Genomic DNA, 20,392 nt, shown 5'->3' on the forward strand with positions numbered 1-20,392 from the left:
CAGATGCAGTTTTCAGGCTGAAGCACAAATTTTAGGCCTAGTGAATCAGATGGAGCAGGTCTGAATGACATTCCTGAATTGTGATTATGTCTTTCTTTTTAGGGATCTGGGGATGTAAAATACCACCTGGGAATGTACCATGAGAGGATCAACCGAAAAACAAACAAGAAAATCACTCTGTCCCTCATGGCTAACCCTTCTCACTTGGAAGCAGTTGATCCTGTTGTGCAAGGCAAAACAAAAGCTGAACAGTTTTATCGAGGAGATACAGCAGGGAAAAAGGTAAAGATTGTTTAATATAGTAACTTGTAATAGTAGTTTCTCATGGTAATGCCAATAAAAATAGTTTGCCGGTAGTTTCATATCACTGAATCTTCCACTTTTCCTCCTTCAAAAGGGCTATATCACCTGCTGAACTAGGTAAGGTTCCTGACATGAGACCTCAAGGGTAACTTTGGGAGGTAGGCTTAAAGCTTCATTTCCTTTGCAAACTGAGAAAAGGCAGCAGAATGCTGAGAAATTTATGGTTTATTATAAAATTGCTGTTTTACTTTATAAACACTACAAAAATATGGAGCCAAGAAATCTTGCTGAAAAGCTGAAATTGCAGTTTTCCTTTCTAATATATGTGTGGTATGTGTGTACAATTCTCCCTCTTAGGTTATGTCCATATTATTACACGGGGATGCTGCCTTTGCAGGACAAGGAGTGGTTTATGAGACATTTCATCTCAGTGACCTCCCATCCTACACCACAAATGGCACTATCCACGTTGTGGTCAACAACCAGGTAACAAGTACAGCCTTTTGCAATCACCTTCTCTGCTGAATATTTGCCCATCTATCTCTTTTTATTGTTTGTTAACTGGGTTCCTCTCCCCCTCTGGATATTAGAATGGTTGAGATGTTTCTGAAAATGATCCTAGTATCTAGCAGCTCTTGAGTGGATAATATTTTATCACCTGTGTATATTCCATTCAATTTGTAGTACTTTATTGGATTAGGTTTGCTTTGGTTTTTAAGGGAGCAAAAAGAAACTAGCTAGCCAAAATGAAAAGCTGATGCTGTTGCTGTGTGAATGGCTATTAAATGCAAATTTCAAAACAGAGTAGAGGGAGGTGGCCAAATTATTTTAATGGAGGTGTCTGGAATTTTTAGATTGGCTTCACCACAGACCCCCGCATGGCCCGTTCCTCTCCGTACCCCACGGACGTTGCTCGCGTGGTCAATGCTCCCATTTTCCATGTGAATGCTGATGACCCTGAGGCAGTGATGTACGTGTGCAGCGTAGCTGCAGAGTGGAGAAACACCTTCAACAAGGATGTGGTTGTTGACTTGGTAAGTCTTGGTTTCTTTACTTTTCTTTCTGTGCATTTTGTACTACTCTTTATTTTTTTTTGTGCCTTAGAAGGTCCAGTCAAGAAACATATTTGATTTTAAAGGCCTTTAGTTTCCTCATTTAAAAAAACCAAGGAACAAACAGGCCAACAAAAAGCCATGAATGTTTTTTGTACAATAAACCTCTCAAAATCTCTGTAAAATGATGAAATGGAAATATTCCATTTTACATTTTTCCTTATCAACAGAAGCAATCTTTCCCTTTGTAGGTTTGTTACCGTAGAAGAGGGCACAATGAAATGGATGAGCCCATGTTCACCCAGCCTCTGATGTACAAGCAGATCCATAAGCAGGTGCCAGTCCTGAAGAAATATGCTGACAAACTGATTGCAGATGGGACTGTGACACTGCAGGAGTTTGAGGTACATGCCAGCAGAGTTAGAGGGAATCTAAGGAGTTGTAAGGAGAAAGTTCCAACAGTCACTGTATGCTGCCTGCTTGAAAACTTCCTTACTGTGATATGTCTTTACCCTTTGTCAATTTATGATTCAATTTGGCTTGGATTTTTGTATAAAATACTATTGTTGGAACTAAAGGACTGGAAGTATTCTGAAGTAATTAAAATATATTGCTCACAAAAAATTGCTTCAGTTCTGAGGGGAGAAGGTGATTAAATGAGAACACTGGAAAATGGAAGCATTTGTCAGCTGTTCTTTATCTCTAGAACCTTGATTCAGCAACAAGACAGTATTTGAACACTCCTGTTGATAGCTTAATATTGAGACCCTTGGCAGGCTTGTGTTCAGCAATGATGAAATAGAATCAATTTAACCTTTTAGTTTTCTTGCAAGAATTCAACCAAGTTCAGAGATCATTTGAAGTATTCCAGAACGGTGAAGTGTAGAGTCTGGTATCTATTAAACTGGTTAGGTCTTTCCCTTAATTTTTTTTGAGAATGGAAGTTTAGAGTGCAGATGAAACCTTTTGAAGAGCCTTGAAACATTCAAGGACCTTCTGAGAAGGTGTAGTGATGTGATATTGCAGATCAAGAAAATAAGCAGTTTGTGTAGTTGCATTCTGTAAGAAGCATCACAGCTCATGCAGAAGTAGCTTTCCTGAATCATTTATTGAAAGAGCATGCCAGTAGAGGCACCATGGAGTTTGGTGACTGGATCTAGGATCCTGGATGGATGTTTGGCTGCACAGACTGAGCTCAACATTGCTGTTAATTCCTTTAAAGATTAGCTAATAACTTCAGTGTGATTCTGGGTTGAAACACAGGTATGGCAGAGGTGTTCTGCCTCTGTGGAATATGGCATTCTCTGTTGCCCTTGAGAGGTGTGGCCAGCAGGTTCTTTGCTAGACTGTCCCAGACAGACTAAGTTTTTGGAAACTTCTTTTCCAAACTTTAGTGACTTTCATAGCCAGGAGTATGAGAGCTGGATGATTTTGATCTTAGAAGTATGACTGTAAATTATATTTAGTATTTCATTTGTTGTCTCATTCAAGAGCAATGCTTGCAGCTTCAGCTCTTGGTACACTCCTCTGTAACACCTGTCCAATGAAATGATTTATTTAGAGTGATGTGTGTAAGCATGTTTCTAGAAGGCAGTTTGATGCTAGATAAAATTAATTTTATTTCTTTGTATTATTGTAACTAAATTTTCTCATGGAGTTAAATAGCTGGTATTGTCATGCTGAATGAGAGGTGTCATCTGTAAGATATGAGGGTGTTATATTTATCCATTTTAAAACCTTTTTGTTCTACAGGAAGAAATTGCAAAGTATGACAAAATATGTGAAGAAGCATATACTAGATCTAAGGATAAGAAGATCCTTCATATCAAGCACTGGCTGGATTCACCTTGGCCTGGTAAGCAGTTGTCCTTTCACTTATTGTAGTGTTACCCAAATGTGCTTTTATTTTGAGTCCAAAATCTAGGATTTAAATAGATTTTATCAGACAACATTCCTTTAAAATGGAATATGCGACCTTTGATTTGCCCCTGTTAATAGTAAATATAGCATTCTGTCAGATCAACTTGAAATAAATGCTTTTGTTAAAAAATGTGCATAGTAAGCTGTGACTTTGAAAAAGCCATTTTCCAGTTTAGCAGAGAAGTGGTTTGCCTGTACTGTTAACTGTCTGGGCTGTCAGGAAGAAGGAGTATGTCTCATGTTAGTTATTAATTTATTTCTTTTTATTTGAGGGATTGAGGTGCCATATGCCTTTTATTGGCAGCCTCTGCCCACATAGCTGGACTTCACAGGGAGTGAAAGCAGAAACAAAATAGATCATTGTGTGCCTGTAAGGTCAGCTTCTGTTGTCACGCAGACAATCAAAATTATTGGTTCCCAGCAAAAGGGGAAGAGCTAGGCTTAGTCTGCTGCTTAGCATGCCACTTGAGTTGTTGAATAAGTAATAGGTAATGTCCATATCTCCTAAGCAGTCCCTGAGCATGTCCCCATCGTTGCCCTTGCAGGCTTCTTTAACCCGGACGGGGAGCCCAAGAGCATGTCCTGTCCCCCGACGGGCATCTCGGAGGAGCTGCTCACTCACATCGGCAACGTCGCCAGCTCAGTGCCAGTGGAGGACTTCAAAATACACTCAGGTCAGCTGAAGGCTCTGTGTCTCCTCCTAGCTTGGTGTCCTGCTCCAGTTTTGTATTTCTGCACAGAAGTTATTCTTGGGCCATTTCTCAAACAGGAAAATGCCTGTGACGTTTTTTACTTTGACTCTTCCACTCCATGGGTGAGGAGAATGTGACATTTACGTTCCTGCTGCTTGTTCTCAGCAAAATATTCTTTCAGTATCACACTACTTCTGTTTCATACCTCATTAAAATAGATTTTCCTCTGAGGGAGGTAGAAGTCTCTTTGCAACCTTAAGTTAATAACTTCTTTCATTCTTCAAGTCCTCGCTTTTTTTCCCCAAAGTCTTAGCTTTTGTTCTGAAAAGATTCAGTCCTCTCTTTGGCATCTATTACAGTAAGTGCCTGTGTCACTGGGGAGTCCCAACACTGTGTCAGAGTTCTGAGATCGTTTTATTTTATGGGCAGGTTGAAATCTAGCAACTATTGGGAACAGTAACCTGCTCATTCCATGGAGAAGCATGGAGAGCCTTTGTTTAGGAATCTTTTTGCTTTTGTTGACTTATAGTATACATACTAAGGATAAGGAATAAAGAGATTTTTTTCTCCTTAAAATCTTTAAACAGAGAAAGCTAATCCTCTCTGGAGTCATCCATCAAAGAATAAAGTTTGTCTTCTGTAAATATTCTGTGTGTTTCTGTTCCTTTGGGAAATTATACACAAGTAATGATGGTTAGGCATTCCCAGTTATTAATTACAGGCTTATTGAGCAGATACAATTAATGGATAAATTTAACTCTTCTACACATTTGTGCACTTCGTTGTGACACTGATAAATTAAAAACTGTAGTTGCCCAATAGAATTTAGTATTAGACATTCTATTTAAAAGGTAAATTGGTCTCTTGTTAGTAAGTTGATTAACCATTGACACTAGGGAACAGTTGCCAGTATATAAGGTAGATTTATGGTTCAAAACAATTATGGTATGCTAGGTTCTTTATGCAGTTTAAAAGGCTGTGAGAGAGAATTTGTGGAGAAACAGAATGGAAGAGAAACAGAGATTTGATGTACTTTGTCCTTTCACTCGAATGAAAATGCTTATTATCATACAGTCTTGCAAAAAAAAAGGGAAGATTTTTTTTTAATCAAATGTTTAGTATATTCTAAAGGGAAAACTGTCAAGATTTTTTTTAACTTAAAATGAAGCAATTTCAAAGAGAGTTTTATGTGGAAAGAACGAGAGGTGTTTTTCTGTAAAATTGTGGAAAGTAAGGAAAGAGCAATATGGGAAAATAACATATGGGACAGCTTACTATAATCATTAGTGCAGATATGAAAATAAGATGCTGTCAATTGCCAGTGAATACAGGTGACTTGTGGCCTCAAAGCTGGAAGCACCTGTGTGTAGCTGTCAAGTTTTGTTCCCTTTGAAAGTGACAGTGTTGTAACTTGTGTTTTGGCTCCTGAGGTTATAAAATCTTCCCTGAAAAGTCAGCCATTGGTTGCCAGCTGAAAATCCATTGGCACCTGCTGCAGTTTTTCTATTTGTATGATATTCATAGTGTTGATCAGTCCAGCCTGTTTCACTGTATAACATCTCCGGAAGTGCAATAAGACAAATGCCAAAAATGAGGAAAGGAAGGAAGACAAAAATTCAGAAACCAAGTTGCTATTTTCAGTCCATTATAAAACAGTACTTGATCTTAGGGATGTGAAAATAAATCTTGAGAAAGAAGAAATTCACCATGGGTCTTTTTAGTTGTCCTCAGTAGTTTCTGACACAGTCAACGTTACTTCTTCAAACAGAGGGTATGAACATTACACAGCTGTTTGCTCGGGAGGCAAGTTGTTTTATTTTGCCAGCAGTTCAGTTCTAGAAAAGTTTGTAGACCTGATTTGGTATCTGTGCTTAGTCTAGGCAATGAGGAAGGAGAATGGTGAATGCAATGTGAAGAGAGAATCTCTCTGAAATAGATCCAGTCATTCCTGATCTTTGTTCCCATGCAGGACTCTCTCGGATTTTGAAAGCGCGCGCAGAGATGACGGAGAACAGGCTTGTTGACTGGGCCTTGGCAGAGTACATGGCTTTTGGCTCCGTCCTCAAAGAGGGGATCCATGTCCGACTGAGTGGCCAGGATGTGGAGAGAGGTACTTTCAGGTTAGTGCTGAGATAGCTGTTAAATGGTGTTAAAACTCTTGAAGTCCCACACTTAAAGAAACAGCTTAGCATTTGTTTAAAAAATATGGTCTTCTGCAGGGAGGGGGAGGTTGGGGCTCTTTCTTCAGCATTAATCTGAATGCTATAGGTTCTTGCAGTCAATAATAATCAAATTTCTTGTATAGCTGTAAGCAGCATTTTAAAGTATAATATTTAAGCCAGAACAAGCATTTTTAGACACTTTCTACCTTCTCTTGCTGAAAAGCAGAAATGGTATCTTTCCCTCTGCTTTCTAACAAGAAATGCAGTTGCATTCCATCTAATTGCTGGGAAGTAAGAGAGGATACTTGCTGCAGCAGATCCTGAGTCTCTTAAATTCCAGTGGTGGCTGCTTGGAGCACATGTACCCTGTACACAAACATGTTGCCAGTTGGTGAGGCTTTTAAAGTGAAATTTGTACTGAGACTTTTAATGCCTGTGGGACTATATGAAGGCAGGATCTCATCACTTGGTAAAATATGTACAGTTTGCTGCCTTACCTGATTCTCTGTAGAGTAAAATGTTAATGATGTATTTAATTGAAACCATTGAAGTAATGCCAATTCCTGGGGTAAATGCTGCACTGTGCTGCATTGTGAATGCTTGTAGAAGCGAGAAATAAATTTTGGTGCCTGCCTTCTCTGGTATATCATTGGCTAGAATTTGGGAAGAACTGAATGTACTGTGCTGCGATAATAAAACAACACGATGGGGTGCTTTCACTATTTTGGAGCTTCTAAAGTGATGTCTAGAAAATAGTTCTTTTTTTCAATATTCCATGTGATGGGTTCTTTTCTTCCTGTTTCAGTCCTCAACACTATCAATAGGTAGAAGCTAGATAAAGCTGCTGACAGAAGCACCAGACCCTTTCTTTTCTTGTTGATAACTGTTGAGGAAGGAGGGAAGGGGGTTGTCAGTAAATCTGACAATTGTAGGTGTGCAGATTGTATGTCTGTATATTTCTGGCTGGCCATCTATGCTCATCTTAATCACCTTTTGCTAGGGAAACACAAAGCTTTGTATTCAAGAAGCTTAACAGCTAGGTCTTCTGTCATTGGCTTAATGATAAAATCAAAATTACAGTGGCAAAAATGATTTCTGCCAAACAGCTGCCTGGTGTGTGAATTTCCCCTTTATTCTCTACTTCCATCCCTGTGCTGCTCTTGAAGGGTTCAGTCTTTTTCTGGCTCTTCATTGTTGAGTTCTAGATACATTTGAGAGCTCTTTTGCTAGTATTCATTATAGCAAAGGGAAGTGCAAAAAGATTCAGACTTCAGTGTTGGCAGCTCTACAGCACGCAGTATTGTTAGCAGTACAATAACTGGCCTGATGTTAGTGGTTGTAAAGCTGGACATATTGCTGTGATTCACTCAGTCTGCTCAGAGAGTTAATGGATTGCAGTAATTACTTCAGTCATCTCTTTTTTGGTAGTATTCCTTGGTGCCCTATTCTAATGCTGATTAATGGTGTTCTGGAGAACAGTAAATGGTGCATGTGAGTGGAAATAGCAGGAAAGAGGATACAACTCCTTCAAGTTCCTGAAGATCACTTTTTTTTTCCAAAGACAAACAACAATTATTTCAAGGAAAATATTCGAATTTGTGAGGAAGGCACAAGGAAATGTTTTTAATAACAATTTTGTTCCTTTGAATTTCTTTAATAATTCTATTTTATAGCAACAACTTCCCCATCCTTTTGTCTTCCTCCCAGTTTTACTAGCGATGAGGTATTTTCAGTTTCTCTGAGTACTTGAGAAGCCTCAGTAGTCAGTAAGTCAGTAAAAGTCAGTAAAAAGTCAGTCAGTAAAAATCTTTACAGTGCAGCAATTGTATTTAGACATGTGATTGCATTTCCCATGGCTTCAACCAGACCAGGATGTTGTGTGTAGCAGAGATGACCACGGTGCTTGCTTGCTTTCCAGACCACAATTTTGCTGCCTTAGCTTTGAAAAAAGCTCTGTTAAAGCCCAGAATGATTCTTGGCTAATAAATCTCTTTCAACATCTCTTTGCAGCCACCGTCACCATGTGCTTCATGATCAAGATGTTGACAAGAGAATTTGTGTTCCCATGAACCACCTGTGGGAGCAGCAGGCCCCCTACACCGTGTGCAACAGCTCCCTCTCCGAGTACGGGGTCCTGGGTACGTCTCCATCTGCCTGGGCTTTGCTGGGGCTGCTGGGCAGCAAGCAGAGCTCAGCAAGGACAAGAATGGGGGGAAAAAAGCTGTGAAATGGTCATGTATGAAACAGGTATCAAAGCTCTTCCTCTCAGGTTCTGCCATCCCTTAAACAAGCATCCCCACATTTTACAGTTTTGGGATTCATTTAAAAGCATCCATCTGCTATTGTTGATCTTGGCAGTGCTGGAATGTGCACCTGATGCTTTCTTAAGAGGAACTGACAAGAAAACCAGAGACACTTTGTCATAGACATATAAAAAAAATCCATCCTGGCCTTATCTGAACTGCTATTCTGAATGTGCTATTTCAAGAAAACAAATTCTTTTTAGTGATAGCATTAATCATAGTGAATTATTTTACCTTCAGCCACAGAGAATGGATAACCTTACTCTGACATGATGAGGGTGGCAAGAGGAATTTGGAGCACAAAACAAATACATCTAATAATTTATCAAAAGTGTTACTGATTCTATGGATAATAAAATATTGTGTGAAGGAAGAACTTGAAACATTGTAGTAGATAAAGGTGGTAGTTGATAGCTGCTTGTTTCAAAGTTCAGAAATATTTGGTTACTTAGTCATTTTTGCAATGCTACATATTGCACATTGCTAATAATATTAAAATTCAAGTGGTATAAAGCTGTACAGTTGGAGCAGGGGCTGAAGATCAGATTTTTTAGGTATTTTTGCTAGTTCTGTGGCAGAAATGGTGTGAACAGAATCACATTTTTTGTATTGTATACATGTAATGGTGAACTCAAAATAGGAGAGTGCAAGCCAAGCAAGGATTTGTATAAACGGGAGAAAAATAATTGGCATAGATAAAATTCAAGAACTTAATTTCAGAGAATGATTGTTTCCAATTTCCTGTTGTTTCTCCGTGTGTTCTGGGGTTTCTTATTTTGAGCCTGTTTACAGTGTTGCTGCAAAACTTGTGGGTAAGTGGGTCATAGGTTTCTGGATTTGGTTTTTTTTATATTCCAAAAGAAGTGACAAATGTCTGGATATGGTTGAAATCTGATTTTGTTTAAAAAGTAACACCTCAAAGGAAGCCTAGTGTTGATATGGTGTGAAGGCAATTCTGTCCCAATTGCATTCTTTACAGAACTAACCAAGTGGGCTCTCTTTCTTTCTTTTTCTCAATCTCATCCTGCTCACTATTGTCCTTCCACCTTACCCAGCAAAAGATGGGTGGAAGTTGATTTAATAAAATTCATTGAATACAAGCAGTAGGGTAAAATTGGGTTTTGTTTGTATGCTAAAAACAAGAATACCATTTCTGTGCACTTCTGCTTCACCAGATGAGATGACAAGTTCTCCAAAACTAATAATATTGATGCTTTTAATTTTCAAGAACTTTAAATCCCTTCTGTCTGAGATACTTTCTAACAGTAAAGGAGATTAAATTTGTACAAATTGTTGATAAGTGATGTGACTTTTTGTGTGTTTGTTGGGTTGGGTTTTTTAAAACTAAAAATGCCATGTTCTATGTTGAAGTGATTTTAAAATGAAGTTTTCTCTCTCTTGCTGGCTTTTATTTATTGGCCTTTCCCAACATGTTTACTCTTGTGTATTGCCTCCATAGAGAGACATTTTTGGGATAAGCAGCAGTGTATGAACATGTCTCTTCTAGTTAAGGCTCTGAGTCAAAGAAGAGCTATCGGAATTTATATTTATTTGGCTGGTAACATCACTGGGTCTCCTTTTTAATAATGGAAGAATAAGTGAAGGCTTGCAGTTCCTGGAATTTGTTCTTCAGGAGAACCAAAACCCCTGAACACTTTATTTTCTCTAACTGCTGTTTCCACTATCTAATTCTGTTAAAAGAAGCCATTTAGAATTAGTGCACTGAAGTGTTTGGTGGCTGTAGGAGAGTTGTGAGATAATGTAAAGGGGGAAAAATGGTGAAAAAGTGTTAGGAATTTATTTATGACTGTGTTAACATGCAGCATCTCAGAAGCATTTTAGGTATTTCCTTAGTTTCTGTGAGAGAGAGCTAAATAAAAAATGGATTAAACAGCCCAGCATGATATAACTACAGATTATTTCCTTGGCAGGTATATAAGCCAAGAGCTGGTATCTGCTCAGAGCTGTGAGTTTAGCACCAAGTTATAGTCGAGGTATTTAGGAACACCTGGGGAGCCACTGCTCCATTAAAATGATACTCTGGCAAGACTCATTTCACTTAGAAAGAAAACAAAGTCAGTTGTAGTTCAGACAACTGCTTATGTTTTGCCTACAGGAAACTGTGGAGTGGGTGTAAGCTGGGCATAAAATCAGAGTACTTAACAATCTGATAATTTAGAGTATTTAACAACCTCTGATAATTTTGTTTGACATCCTATGTCTACTATTTTTAGTTATACCCAGATTATGATAATTTAGTTGTGCATCCACTTGCCTTGCTTATTTCTGCCTTGTACTGAAACTGAATATGGAAGTTTAAGTGATGGCTGTGAGAAGTCATTTAAGCAAAAGATGTTTGTCTGAACTTTTTTGCTGATTAGGATAGAGGAGAAAGACAAAAGTAAATTACAGATGCTCTATTCTAGCTCTTCAACAAATTTTTAAGACTTGAAAGGATTTCCTGTCTTTCTTTACAGCCCTCAGAATGACTTGTGTAGTGTTGAGTCTCTATCCAAGAGGTGGGGGTCTTTGTCAGATTCAATACTGCCTTTGAGAGATCTTGGGCTGGGGCATTCCATACTGGGACCTTTCAAGGCAAGGTAGACTTGGAATTGTGTGTAGTTCAGGAAATTCCTGAACCATGAGACTTGAAGTACAGTTTTTTCAAGGGAAAAAGTCAAATTTTAAGCAAAAGATGAAAGGAAGAAGACAGGTATTAATGTAATTTTTTTTTTTTTGCAGTACACACCTAGGGTGGAATATGTTGTATTACTGCTCAGTCAGAACAATGTATTTTTAAAGTGAGGGGTAGCAAATACAAATACCTGTCAGAAATCCTGTTAGTAACTAGGACAGACTTTAGTAATCAATGGCATCTGCATGGAGTTCTGAGAAGGCATCAGTCTGCCTGTTCAATAGAGTCAGCCACCAGATGGGTACTAACTTCACTTTGTCCTGAGCTCTCTTTGGGTCTGTGAAAGGATGCATATTCCTGTGCTTAGAATTTCTGTTAAAGATAGCAAAAGTCTGTCTTTGAACCTTTCTTCATTCTGGCATAAAATCCTTGTACTGATAATCCCTTTTAACCATTAGTTAACATTCATGCCCTAAGTCACTTTAAAATCATATTGAATTAAGTTATGGCTGTAGCCTTACTTACATTAATTGAAAACTAGCTATTCTTGACAATCATGAAAGTGCTGTAGGGAAAAACATAGCACAGTATGCTGTGTAAGCTGCCACTTGGCTTGGCAACACTTCTGTCTGTGCCAGAGTGGCAAAAGAACAGTGAGGGAGCACAGCAGGCACTGGACTAATAGAAGCAAGCATTTCTGCTAGGTCTGTCATCTAGGGACCATAATGAACTCCAGCAATTGAAACATTAGCTTTGCAGCCTTAATCAAGTGCTGTGTATTTTTCTTCCCTCTGTCTCCTCAGTGCAGAAGTTTTCCAAACTGCTGTGCTGGTTCCTGGTTCCCTGTGCCCTGGTGTGCTCTGAGCCCTGAGCAGCTGCCTGCTGTTTAGAGCTGAATGGTTGCTCTCCAACACCCTTTGGGTGTGCAGATTCCTTACCTGACATTCTTTGGAAGTTATTTCATTGCCTGGATTTGGATTTCCTCACAGCTTCAACCTGTTCTCTGTTTTTAGCTGTGTAAGAGTTAATCCTTTAAACCCACAATATTTGCGCAGGATTTCAAAAAAATGCTCAGTTCTTATGAGGGACCTGAGTAGGAACTTGCTCCTCTGCAGTTCATGTCCCATCTCTAGAACAGTGGAGAGTTTCTACTTCAGGTCATGTTCCCTGATCTTGACTCTGGTGCCCAAACAATTCCCTTTCAAGAGAACACTTCACCCTCTCTTGGGCTGTTTACCTTCCTCTGTCTAGATCGCTCTCTGCCAGGACTTTCTTTTTTTAGTTAGCAGTTTAGATCTTGTTCTTTAAGCAGTTTTCTCCCCATGAAGTTAGTAGTAGTAATTCTTCACAGACTTCTAAGTCTATCAAGAGTTAAAGCTGTTCCACTGCTACAATCATGATTGGAATAGTTTTAATTTAGTAACTCTCATTGTCATTTCCCTGGTGGAAAATTGAGTTCTGGTTTACCAAAAATGTGTATACCACAGACACATGTGCCATGAAATAGTAGTCTCAGCAACATTTTTCTCAAAATATTAATCAGAATGTATAGATTACATTTGGATAATTTTTCCTAGACAATTTTATAGCTGTCAGAAAGCTTGCAAATGGTATCTGTGTTAAGATCACATTGTTTGATGCAGCTTCACCTAGAACATTTTTACCCTGCAGAGATTAGTGTGAAGTTGTCAACAAGATAGAAAATGAGAAATTATACTCCTTTTTCCATGTGAATATTAGAGGTGATCTTTCATACATGAAGTAGAATTATGTATACTGTGACCAAATTTTAAGTATGCACTGAGCTCCATACTCTTTGAAAAGCACTGTTTGATTATTGATAACTCTTGAGTGGTCAAGAGCTCAGTTTGTGCTTCTCTAAAAGCAAGATTACCCCACCCTTACAGAGAGCAGCATATGCACAAATAAGTCTTGAACATATTGCATATTTTCTCAACCATGTCACCCAATCAGTAGAAATGGTCTCTTAATGCTTGTGTAAAATTAGAATGGGATTCAAGCCTATCTAGGGAAATCTATTTTTCAGATACCTTTGGGAATATGATTGACGGAGTTGTGTAAATTTTCCCCTTGTTTTCATTGTGTTAAGAACCACGGAATTACACAAACAAGGAGGCCAGAGATGGAGGAAAGGCTGAAGGAAAGGCTGTTCAGGCAGTCAGGCCAAAGGCAAGGCCAGAAAAAGTAATTCTCTTTGGTAAATACCCATCATGGGCACTCACAGACGAAGGGTAGTCTGTCTGACTTTGCAGTCTTTTTTTGGCCTCTAAGGTATCAGTTGCCTTTTGGTGGGACCATGAGCATCTGCTGGGGTCATGGATGGACTGTTCAGAGATCAGTAGTCTAAAAGCCAAGTGACTCAAAGATTTCTTGCCATAGGGGTGGTAAATGAAAAACTGGGTTGGAATTACCAAGGAGTAGACTATGAAGACCCAAAAGTTAGTTGATCTACTGGGGTAAGCTTCAATAAGAGTACTCCCATATTGGAGTTCTGTATTTGCAACCAGATCATTATACTCTGTGTAGAGCTTCAACATGAAAGGTATCTATTAATTACATATTTATTCTCTGTGTGTATTGAGTCAGTTTTGCCTCACTCAGAACCTCTACACCCAGAGCACTGATATATAGCTCTGCTTTTTACTGAGAGCTTTAACTTTTTTGATTATAATCACTCCAAACTATAGGTGAAGAATCTGAGTACAGGTATTCATTCAGCACTCCAGGCTCTGCTATATCAAAGGGTCAAAGGAAAATACAAATAGAGATCAAATACTTTAACACTGAAGCAGAAACCTAAAGGTTCTGAGGCCCCGCCTCAGAAAGGACTTTTTATCCAAGTCCCAGATATGTTTGCCATGCAGCTGTTATATTCAAATTTTTGGAAGATCTGAAGACCAGGATCATGTCTGTAGAATGAAAATTGATGTTACCAGTAATTTTCTTTGTCTTTCTTTCCCCCTCTCAAATGCAGATGATAATGTATGGAAATATTGAAATTAATAAATAAGTCTTTAACTGGGCTGTAGGTGCATTTTTAGAGGAGAAGATAGTAGTGAGCTTTTAGGGAAACATATTAAAGTTGGAGAGGAGGGAGAGGGTTTAATTTCTTTAAAAACTCCTATGACATTGAAGTGTTTGAGGAAAAGCTTGAAGGTTTGAAGTCAGGCTTGGAGAAGCTCCTGTTGAAAACTGCATTATTTAGAATGGGGCCCCAAAAATCCGTTTCATGCTGTAATTTTGGGTTTGTTATATTTTTAGCGAGGAATGAACAGAATTTTCAGGAAATCTGTTGATTTTCTATTTCTCCCGCCTGTTTGCTTGTCAGGTTTTGAGCTTGGCTTCGCTATGGCGAGTCCCAACGCGCTGGTGTGCTGGGAGGCGCAGTTTGGGGACTTCCACAACACGGCTCAGTGCATCATCGACCAGTTCATCAGCTCCGGCCAGGCCAAGTGGGTTCGGCACAACGGGATCGTCCTGCTCCTGCCGCACGGCATGGAAGGAATGGTGAGCATGTGCCCAGGGGAGGGCTGGCTGCACTGCCCTCTCTGCAGCTGGAAAAGACAAAGGGGGATGGGGATCCCAGGGGAGGAAGGCACTGTTAGGCATGTGGGGCTGCCTCAGTGTTATGAGAAGAATTCAGATAGATTGACTGGTGAAAACCAGAAAACCCTGAGAAGTATTTCTGAGCTCTTAGCTTTGTGTCCTTGTTAGTGGCATGTACCACTTCCCCCATTTTTTTTTCCTTTTTTTTCTCTCTTCTTTGGTAACTTTCCCTTAGACACTGCCTTCTTTCCTCAGAAAGCTGTATTCTCAGTGTACAATAGGAAAAAAATCATGTCTTAAGAGTGCCTGCTTGATTTTATTTTGCATGAAGTATAAATTCTGCACTAAATTCTTTTGCTATGAAATTATATAAAACAACTTTAAAATGTCTTCAAAAATCATTGACCTTGGTCAATTTTGATATAATAAAAAAATCTTCATCTTTCTGGAAAGGAAGATGTTTCTACTAGCTGTTGACTCTCTTCTTTGGGGGCTAGTAGGAGGAACTAGGCAATGTCTTAGAGGGAAAGGGTGTGGGCACACCCTGTGTATAAAGCTACATGAAGTTCATATCAGCAGCAGAATTGTTCTTCAAATATTTTAAATTCTTTTTAAGTTTACATGAGCATCATGTCAGGCAAGGTTAATTTTCTCCTTTTCAAATACATTAGCCTTCATGAATTGTTGCATGTATGTTTCTAGTTTTCTATTTAAAAAAGCATAGTATGTGCCACAGTGGCAATCTCCATCTGTATAAATGCTTTAGACCTTTTCACCACAAACTGTGTCATTTCTATTCTCACAAACAATTTCATTTATTTCCATTCAATTATGATCCTGTCCTGATACACTGGGGTGCATTCATGTCTTATGAATGGCTTTCCACATCCATTGTGCTTAAAGAATAACGGGTCTGATGCTGTTCACAAGGGTTTTGATAAATTAATTTTTTTAACTGTATCCTCAGGGGACAACCTGAATGAGCCCTCAGCAGGAGGTGTGGTCCTCTGCAGGGAAGCACTCAGCTTAAGGGGCTGATTCTCTGCTACTTAGAATACATTTAATCTTTCTTTTCCCATAGCCACTTGGCAGAGAAGATTTGCACAGGTCTTCTGAAACATGCTTATTTTGCTACTAGTGTCAGCTGCTTTTGGAATATTTCAGAATCCCACCAGGCTGCTGAAATCTTTTTCTCTTCCCAGAGGACCTTTTCATTACAGGGGGACTAGTCTTTGTAGAACTACAGTGTTGGGGACAAGATGATTTGGGGAAGGATTCTTAATGGGATATGGATCCCTTCACCTCTAGGTCATGCATTCACAGGCAAGTTGGCTGTGATTGAAAGACTCTGCAGCCTAAGGGCTCCTTGGGGACTCCTCTGAAAGTAGCTAATGGATTCAGTATAGGTCTCACTGGATAGGTGGTCACAGTAGAGATAAACCCTACCCCATCCCACGCAGTTGTTGCTGGCAGTCTGATTGGTGGTGTCAGCACAGAAACCGAAGATGGATGCGAACATTGAGGCTCTGGACTGAGGTTGTTGCTGGGGCAGTGTGTGAGTGATGGGAAAGCCTCACCTGCCTCTCCTGTAATTGTTTGCTGGGAACATCTCTGTTCCCAGTGTACTGACTGCAGTGTGCCTGTGCAGCACTGGCTTTTGTGCTGTGTGTGCCATGCTTAGTGCAGGATTTGATTTACAGCAAACAGATGCGAACAGCAGAGGTGATACAATAAACTGGGCTGCTACTGTGCACCACAGTTTTCTGCAGCTTTGCTCCTTGCTCTCAAGTCCTTTCCTTCTGTGACCAGATAATTTGGCACCTCAAAACTGGAGGCAGAATTCTAAGGAGCAGTGATACAAGGCACAGTTCTAGGCTGTTTGTGTTATACCTTTGTTGACGACAGAATGTTTTTTTCCTTTGAATTCCCTTAGTCCATGAAGCAGACTGAATCATGGAGTCATAGAATCGTTTTTGTTGGAAAAGACTGTAAAGACCATCCAGTTCAAACCTGTTCACTATGGTAGGGAGCCTTTCACTAGACCAGAGACTGCTCAAAGCCTCATCCAGGCTGGCCTTGAACGCTTCCAGGGACAGGGTATCTACAGGTTGCTCTGAGCAGCCTGTGCCAGTGCCTCACCACCCTCACAGCAAAGATTTTCTTCCTTGTATCAAACCTATGCTTGCTCTCTTGCAGCCTAAAGCCATTCACCCTTGTCCTATTGCTACCTGACCTTGTAAAAAGTAGCTCTCCAGCTTTATTGTAGGTTCCCCTTAGGTACTGTAAGGTGCTGTAAAATATTTCCCTGGAACCATTTCTTCCCCAGGCTGAACCATCCTGACTGTCTCAGCCTGCCTTCATAGGAGAGGTGCTCCAGTCCTTGAATTGCCTTTGAGTCCCTCCTATGGATCTGGAATCCTGCACTTGGAATTAGGAAGGAGGATGTGTTCAGTCAAGGGGGACCACAGTTGTCAGAGTAATGACTGATTTTGGAGTTCATGAATTAAGATTTCAATAGAGGAAGTTACTATGAGAGATAGCTATAAAAAAGAAGAAATCTCTTTATGAACATTATGAACTTAGGAGACATGGAGAGAGATGAGAGGTGTAATAGTTTGTCTTTGGGTTAAAATACTTAACAGCTGTGTGAAATGAAAACCCTTCCTAAGGGCACCTGTCACTTGAACAAGCCAAGGCTGTCAGAAATAGCAATACATAAAACAGCACATTGCATTCTCACACTCCTCACAGCTTTCTCTTATCCTTTATAAACAGGGACATGAAAAGGAAAAACAACAGGTTCTGCGACATTCCTTATTTCTGATAATTTCTGTGGCCAGTATCCATGTTTTGCTAATGTAAAATGGAGCTAACAGCATTTGTGCAATTCAAGTAATTGCCATGGGTACTGCTAGTGGGACAGTGGATGGGAGTGTTGTGGAAAGTTTAGTTCAGGCATGGCTTGAGGAAAAAGGCCATGAAGCCATGCAATTGAGAGAAAAGTAACAGGTAGCTGTGAAGCAGTTCCAAAGCAGTTCCCAGCCTGACTTCTATAAACAATTAGTCTCTCTCAGGCATCATTGTATAAACAATAAGGTTCTCAGGCAGTCTTCCCATAACAAGTGAAACACCCTCTCTGGGAAAAGATGGCACCCTGGGAAGAGATATGGAAGTTTTGGGAACCGTTCATATCACAGTGGGAACACTGGTTTTATTTTGTATAAACAATCAATGGTATTGTAAAACAAAAGGAGTGGTTAGAGTTTTCTCTGTTAGCCTATCATAAACCTGGATTTTGGAATATGCATGAAGTGCATTAACACTATTATTTAAACTGACTGATCGATCAATAAAGTTGAGTTCGATGCATTATAGGATGGTCGTTCTCCCCTCACTTCAACAGAGTGTTCAGTAATGACAGAACATAAAATATCTCCTGAGGAGGCAGAAATTAATCGTAGGTTAGTCTGGTAGATAATGCATGCGTGTATTTTGATCCATTTTAGCTAAAGCATTCATCTCAGTATTTGGTCCTGTACAGAACAGTGAACAATAGTAGGACAAATCCTGTGCCTGCTTTTGTTGCTAATACAGCAAAAGTGGTCAGCATTTAACTTTGTGTTTGCTCCTGTTCAGCATGCACAAAGTGTGAGTCCCTGCAGTTCTCTGAGGCACCCAGTGCTTCTCTTCCTGACATTCCTCGTGCTCCTGTTTGCTCTGCATTAGCAAGGTGATTGCTGTGCCCACATGGACCCACTGCCTTTCCAGTGGTCTTCATTGTGCAGCTAGTCTGAGGGTAGAAATCACTTGCAGCTGGTAGAAACAGCTGGAAATACAAGCGAAACCCAAACTCCTATGAAAGCCAAAGATGAGGAACTCTGTCCTGTGGTGTGTCCTGTCTCTCACTGCTGTTGTTGATGCCTTTGGCTGGGGGGCAGGTGTGCAGCTGGTGCAGAGGGAACAGGAGGTACTCATGCAGTGAGTGATCTAGACTGATGTCTAACTGCTCATGTAACTCTTTAACATGGTTTTAAATGATACTTTTACCAGGGTCCAGAGCATTCATCAGCCAGGCCTGAGAGGTTTCTGCAGATGAGCAATGATGATTCTGATGCCTATCCAGTAAGTAGCTTTGTCCTTGTCTTGCTTTTCACATCCCAGAGATTTTCTGTTAGTAGTATCCTTTTTGCTAGGTATGGCAGGTTAGGATTTAGCTTCAAGTCTTGGTGTAACTTTAACTTGATCCCAGTAAAGGTAATGGAAGTCTGCAGCATTGCTGCTCATTACAAAGCTGAGGTCACATACAGTTAATCTCTGGCAGCATGATCTTTTTATGGCTGTTCCTCAGGGCCCAGTGATCCCACTTGTTTATACTGCTGTGTGTACTGCAAATAGGTGTCTCCAGCCAATTTCTAAAGGAGGTCAAGTGAGACTAGCCTGGCTCTTTGCAGTGGAGCTGAATTGTGCTGCTAGGAGCACAAAAATAAGCAACTTCTAATTTTGATTGGGCTAAGACTTTCACAGATTGGTTATTCACTTCTACAGATAAAGTATACAGCTCTACAAGATGGGAAAGGGAGTGAAAACCAACTGTACACTGAAAAAATGAATTTCAGTTTAACGTTCTTTCAAAGCAGTTCTATTTTGTTTTTTCCACTGCTGATATCCTAGTCCTCCTCAGTTTTCCTTCCTGGACTTCCCATCTTTTCTGAATTAATGGAAACTTTTCATGTTGATTTGCATAAATTTTTGGGAAGAAATAGAAACAGAAAGGATGCTTTGTAGGGATGGTTGCCTAGCCAATAAAACAATCTCAGCTGAGAGCTGCTAAATAAAATTTTCGAGGAAAGAAGTTCGAGAGTCAGAAATAGAAGGATGGTTTCCAAGCCTTTTATCTCATCTTTCAGACATTTTTCTAATGCCTTTAATGTTTCTCTCAGGAGTTCACTGAGCATTTTGAAGTTTCCCAGCTGTATGACTGCAACTGGATTGTGGTGAATTGTTCCACTCCAGCCAATTACTTCCATGTCCTCCGAAGGCAGATCTTGCTGCCATTCAGAAAGCCGGTAAGGTTACCGGAATGGACTTGATTATTCCAGCTAAATTGGCCATCAGACAAAGAGTGGCCTTTGCATATGACACACTGCTGAAAAGAATGAGGATTTCTGGTGAAAAACCTTAACTGAACACAGGTTGAAGTTGCCAGTTTGATGGAAAGAAGCTCAGCTCTGATTTACTGTGGCTCTAAAACTTGATTTTCAGCTTTGCTTCCATCTGGCTATGCAGATCTTCAGATGAGCTTGTCGAGATATTAGTGATGTAGCTTACAGGTTGCAGAACTATCATCTGCATGTCTAATTGCTGGAACTTCAAAGACCCAAGATACAGCTGTTAAATGTTTTACTGGTTCATAGCCTGTGATTTGATTTTCTTGTCAAAAAAAAACATAACCAGTGAGTTTTGAGAACCTGTAAAAGGACTAGGCTATCTAAATCTTCTGAATTATTTTGAAACTTTCATGGCTTTTAAAACAGGAAAAAAATTACTGTGTTTGGTGTTCATACTAATTTATTCTATATAATATTCAGTTTGTGGGTTTTGTGTGCACAGTGTTACAAATGTTGCATGTGTAATGAAGATAAAGCAGCTCCTGAGTCTTGGAAAAATTTCTGTCTTACAGCTGATTGTTTTGACACCCAAGTCACTGCTGAGGCATCCAGAAGCTAAATCCAGTTTTGATGAAATGGTATCTGGTAGG

The 20,392-nt window shown here is 39.7% G+C and overlaps 1 protein-coding gene across 3 annotated transcripts in view; it reads left to right on the forward strand.

Annotated features, from left to right (window-relative positions):
- The window catches only part of OGDHL (oxoglutarate dehydrogenase L), a 51,516-nt gene that overhangs the window by 24,878 nt on the left and 6,246 nt on the right, over window positions 1–20,392 (forward strand). For all 3 annotated transcript variants that reach the window (XM_058810204.1, XM_058810203.1, XM_058810202.1), the window contains exons 9-20: window positions 103–282; window positions 661–789; window positions 1,158–1,337; window positions 1,607–1,759; window positions 3,108–3,210; window positions 3,821–3,949; window positions 5,937–6,087; window positions 8,140–8,267; window positions 14,417–14,595; window positions 18,685–18,756; window positions 19,575–19,700; window positions 20,315–20,387. In XM_058810204.1, the coding sequence (XP_058666187.1) occupies window positions 103–282; window positions 661–789; window positions 1,158–1,337; window positions 1,607–1,759; window positions 3,108–3,210; window positions 3,821–3,949; window positions 5,937–6,087; window positions 8,140–8,267; window positions 14,417–14,595; window positions 18,685–18,756; window positions 19,575–19,700; window positions 20,315–20,387 (1,603 nt within the window). The remainder of the gene's footprint in view (window positions 1–102; window positions 283–660; window positions 790–1,157; window positions 1,338–1,606; window positions 1,760–3,107; window positions 3,211–3,820; window positions 3,950–5,936; window positions 6,088–8,139; window positions 8,268–14,416; window positions 14,596–18,684; window positions 18,757–19,574; window positions 19,701–20,314; window positions 20,388–20,392) is intronic.

Source organism: Ammospiza caudacuta, chromosome 9, assembly GCF_027887145.1.
Source record: "Ammospiza caudacuta isolate bAmmCau1 chromosome 9, bAmmCau1.pri, whole genome shotgun sequence".
In the NCBI taxonomy this organism is placed as follows: domain Eukaryota; kingdom Metazoa; phylum Chordata; class Aves; order Passeriformes; family Passerellidae; genus Ammospiza; species Ammospiza caudacuta.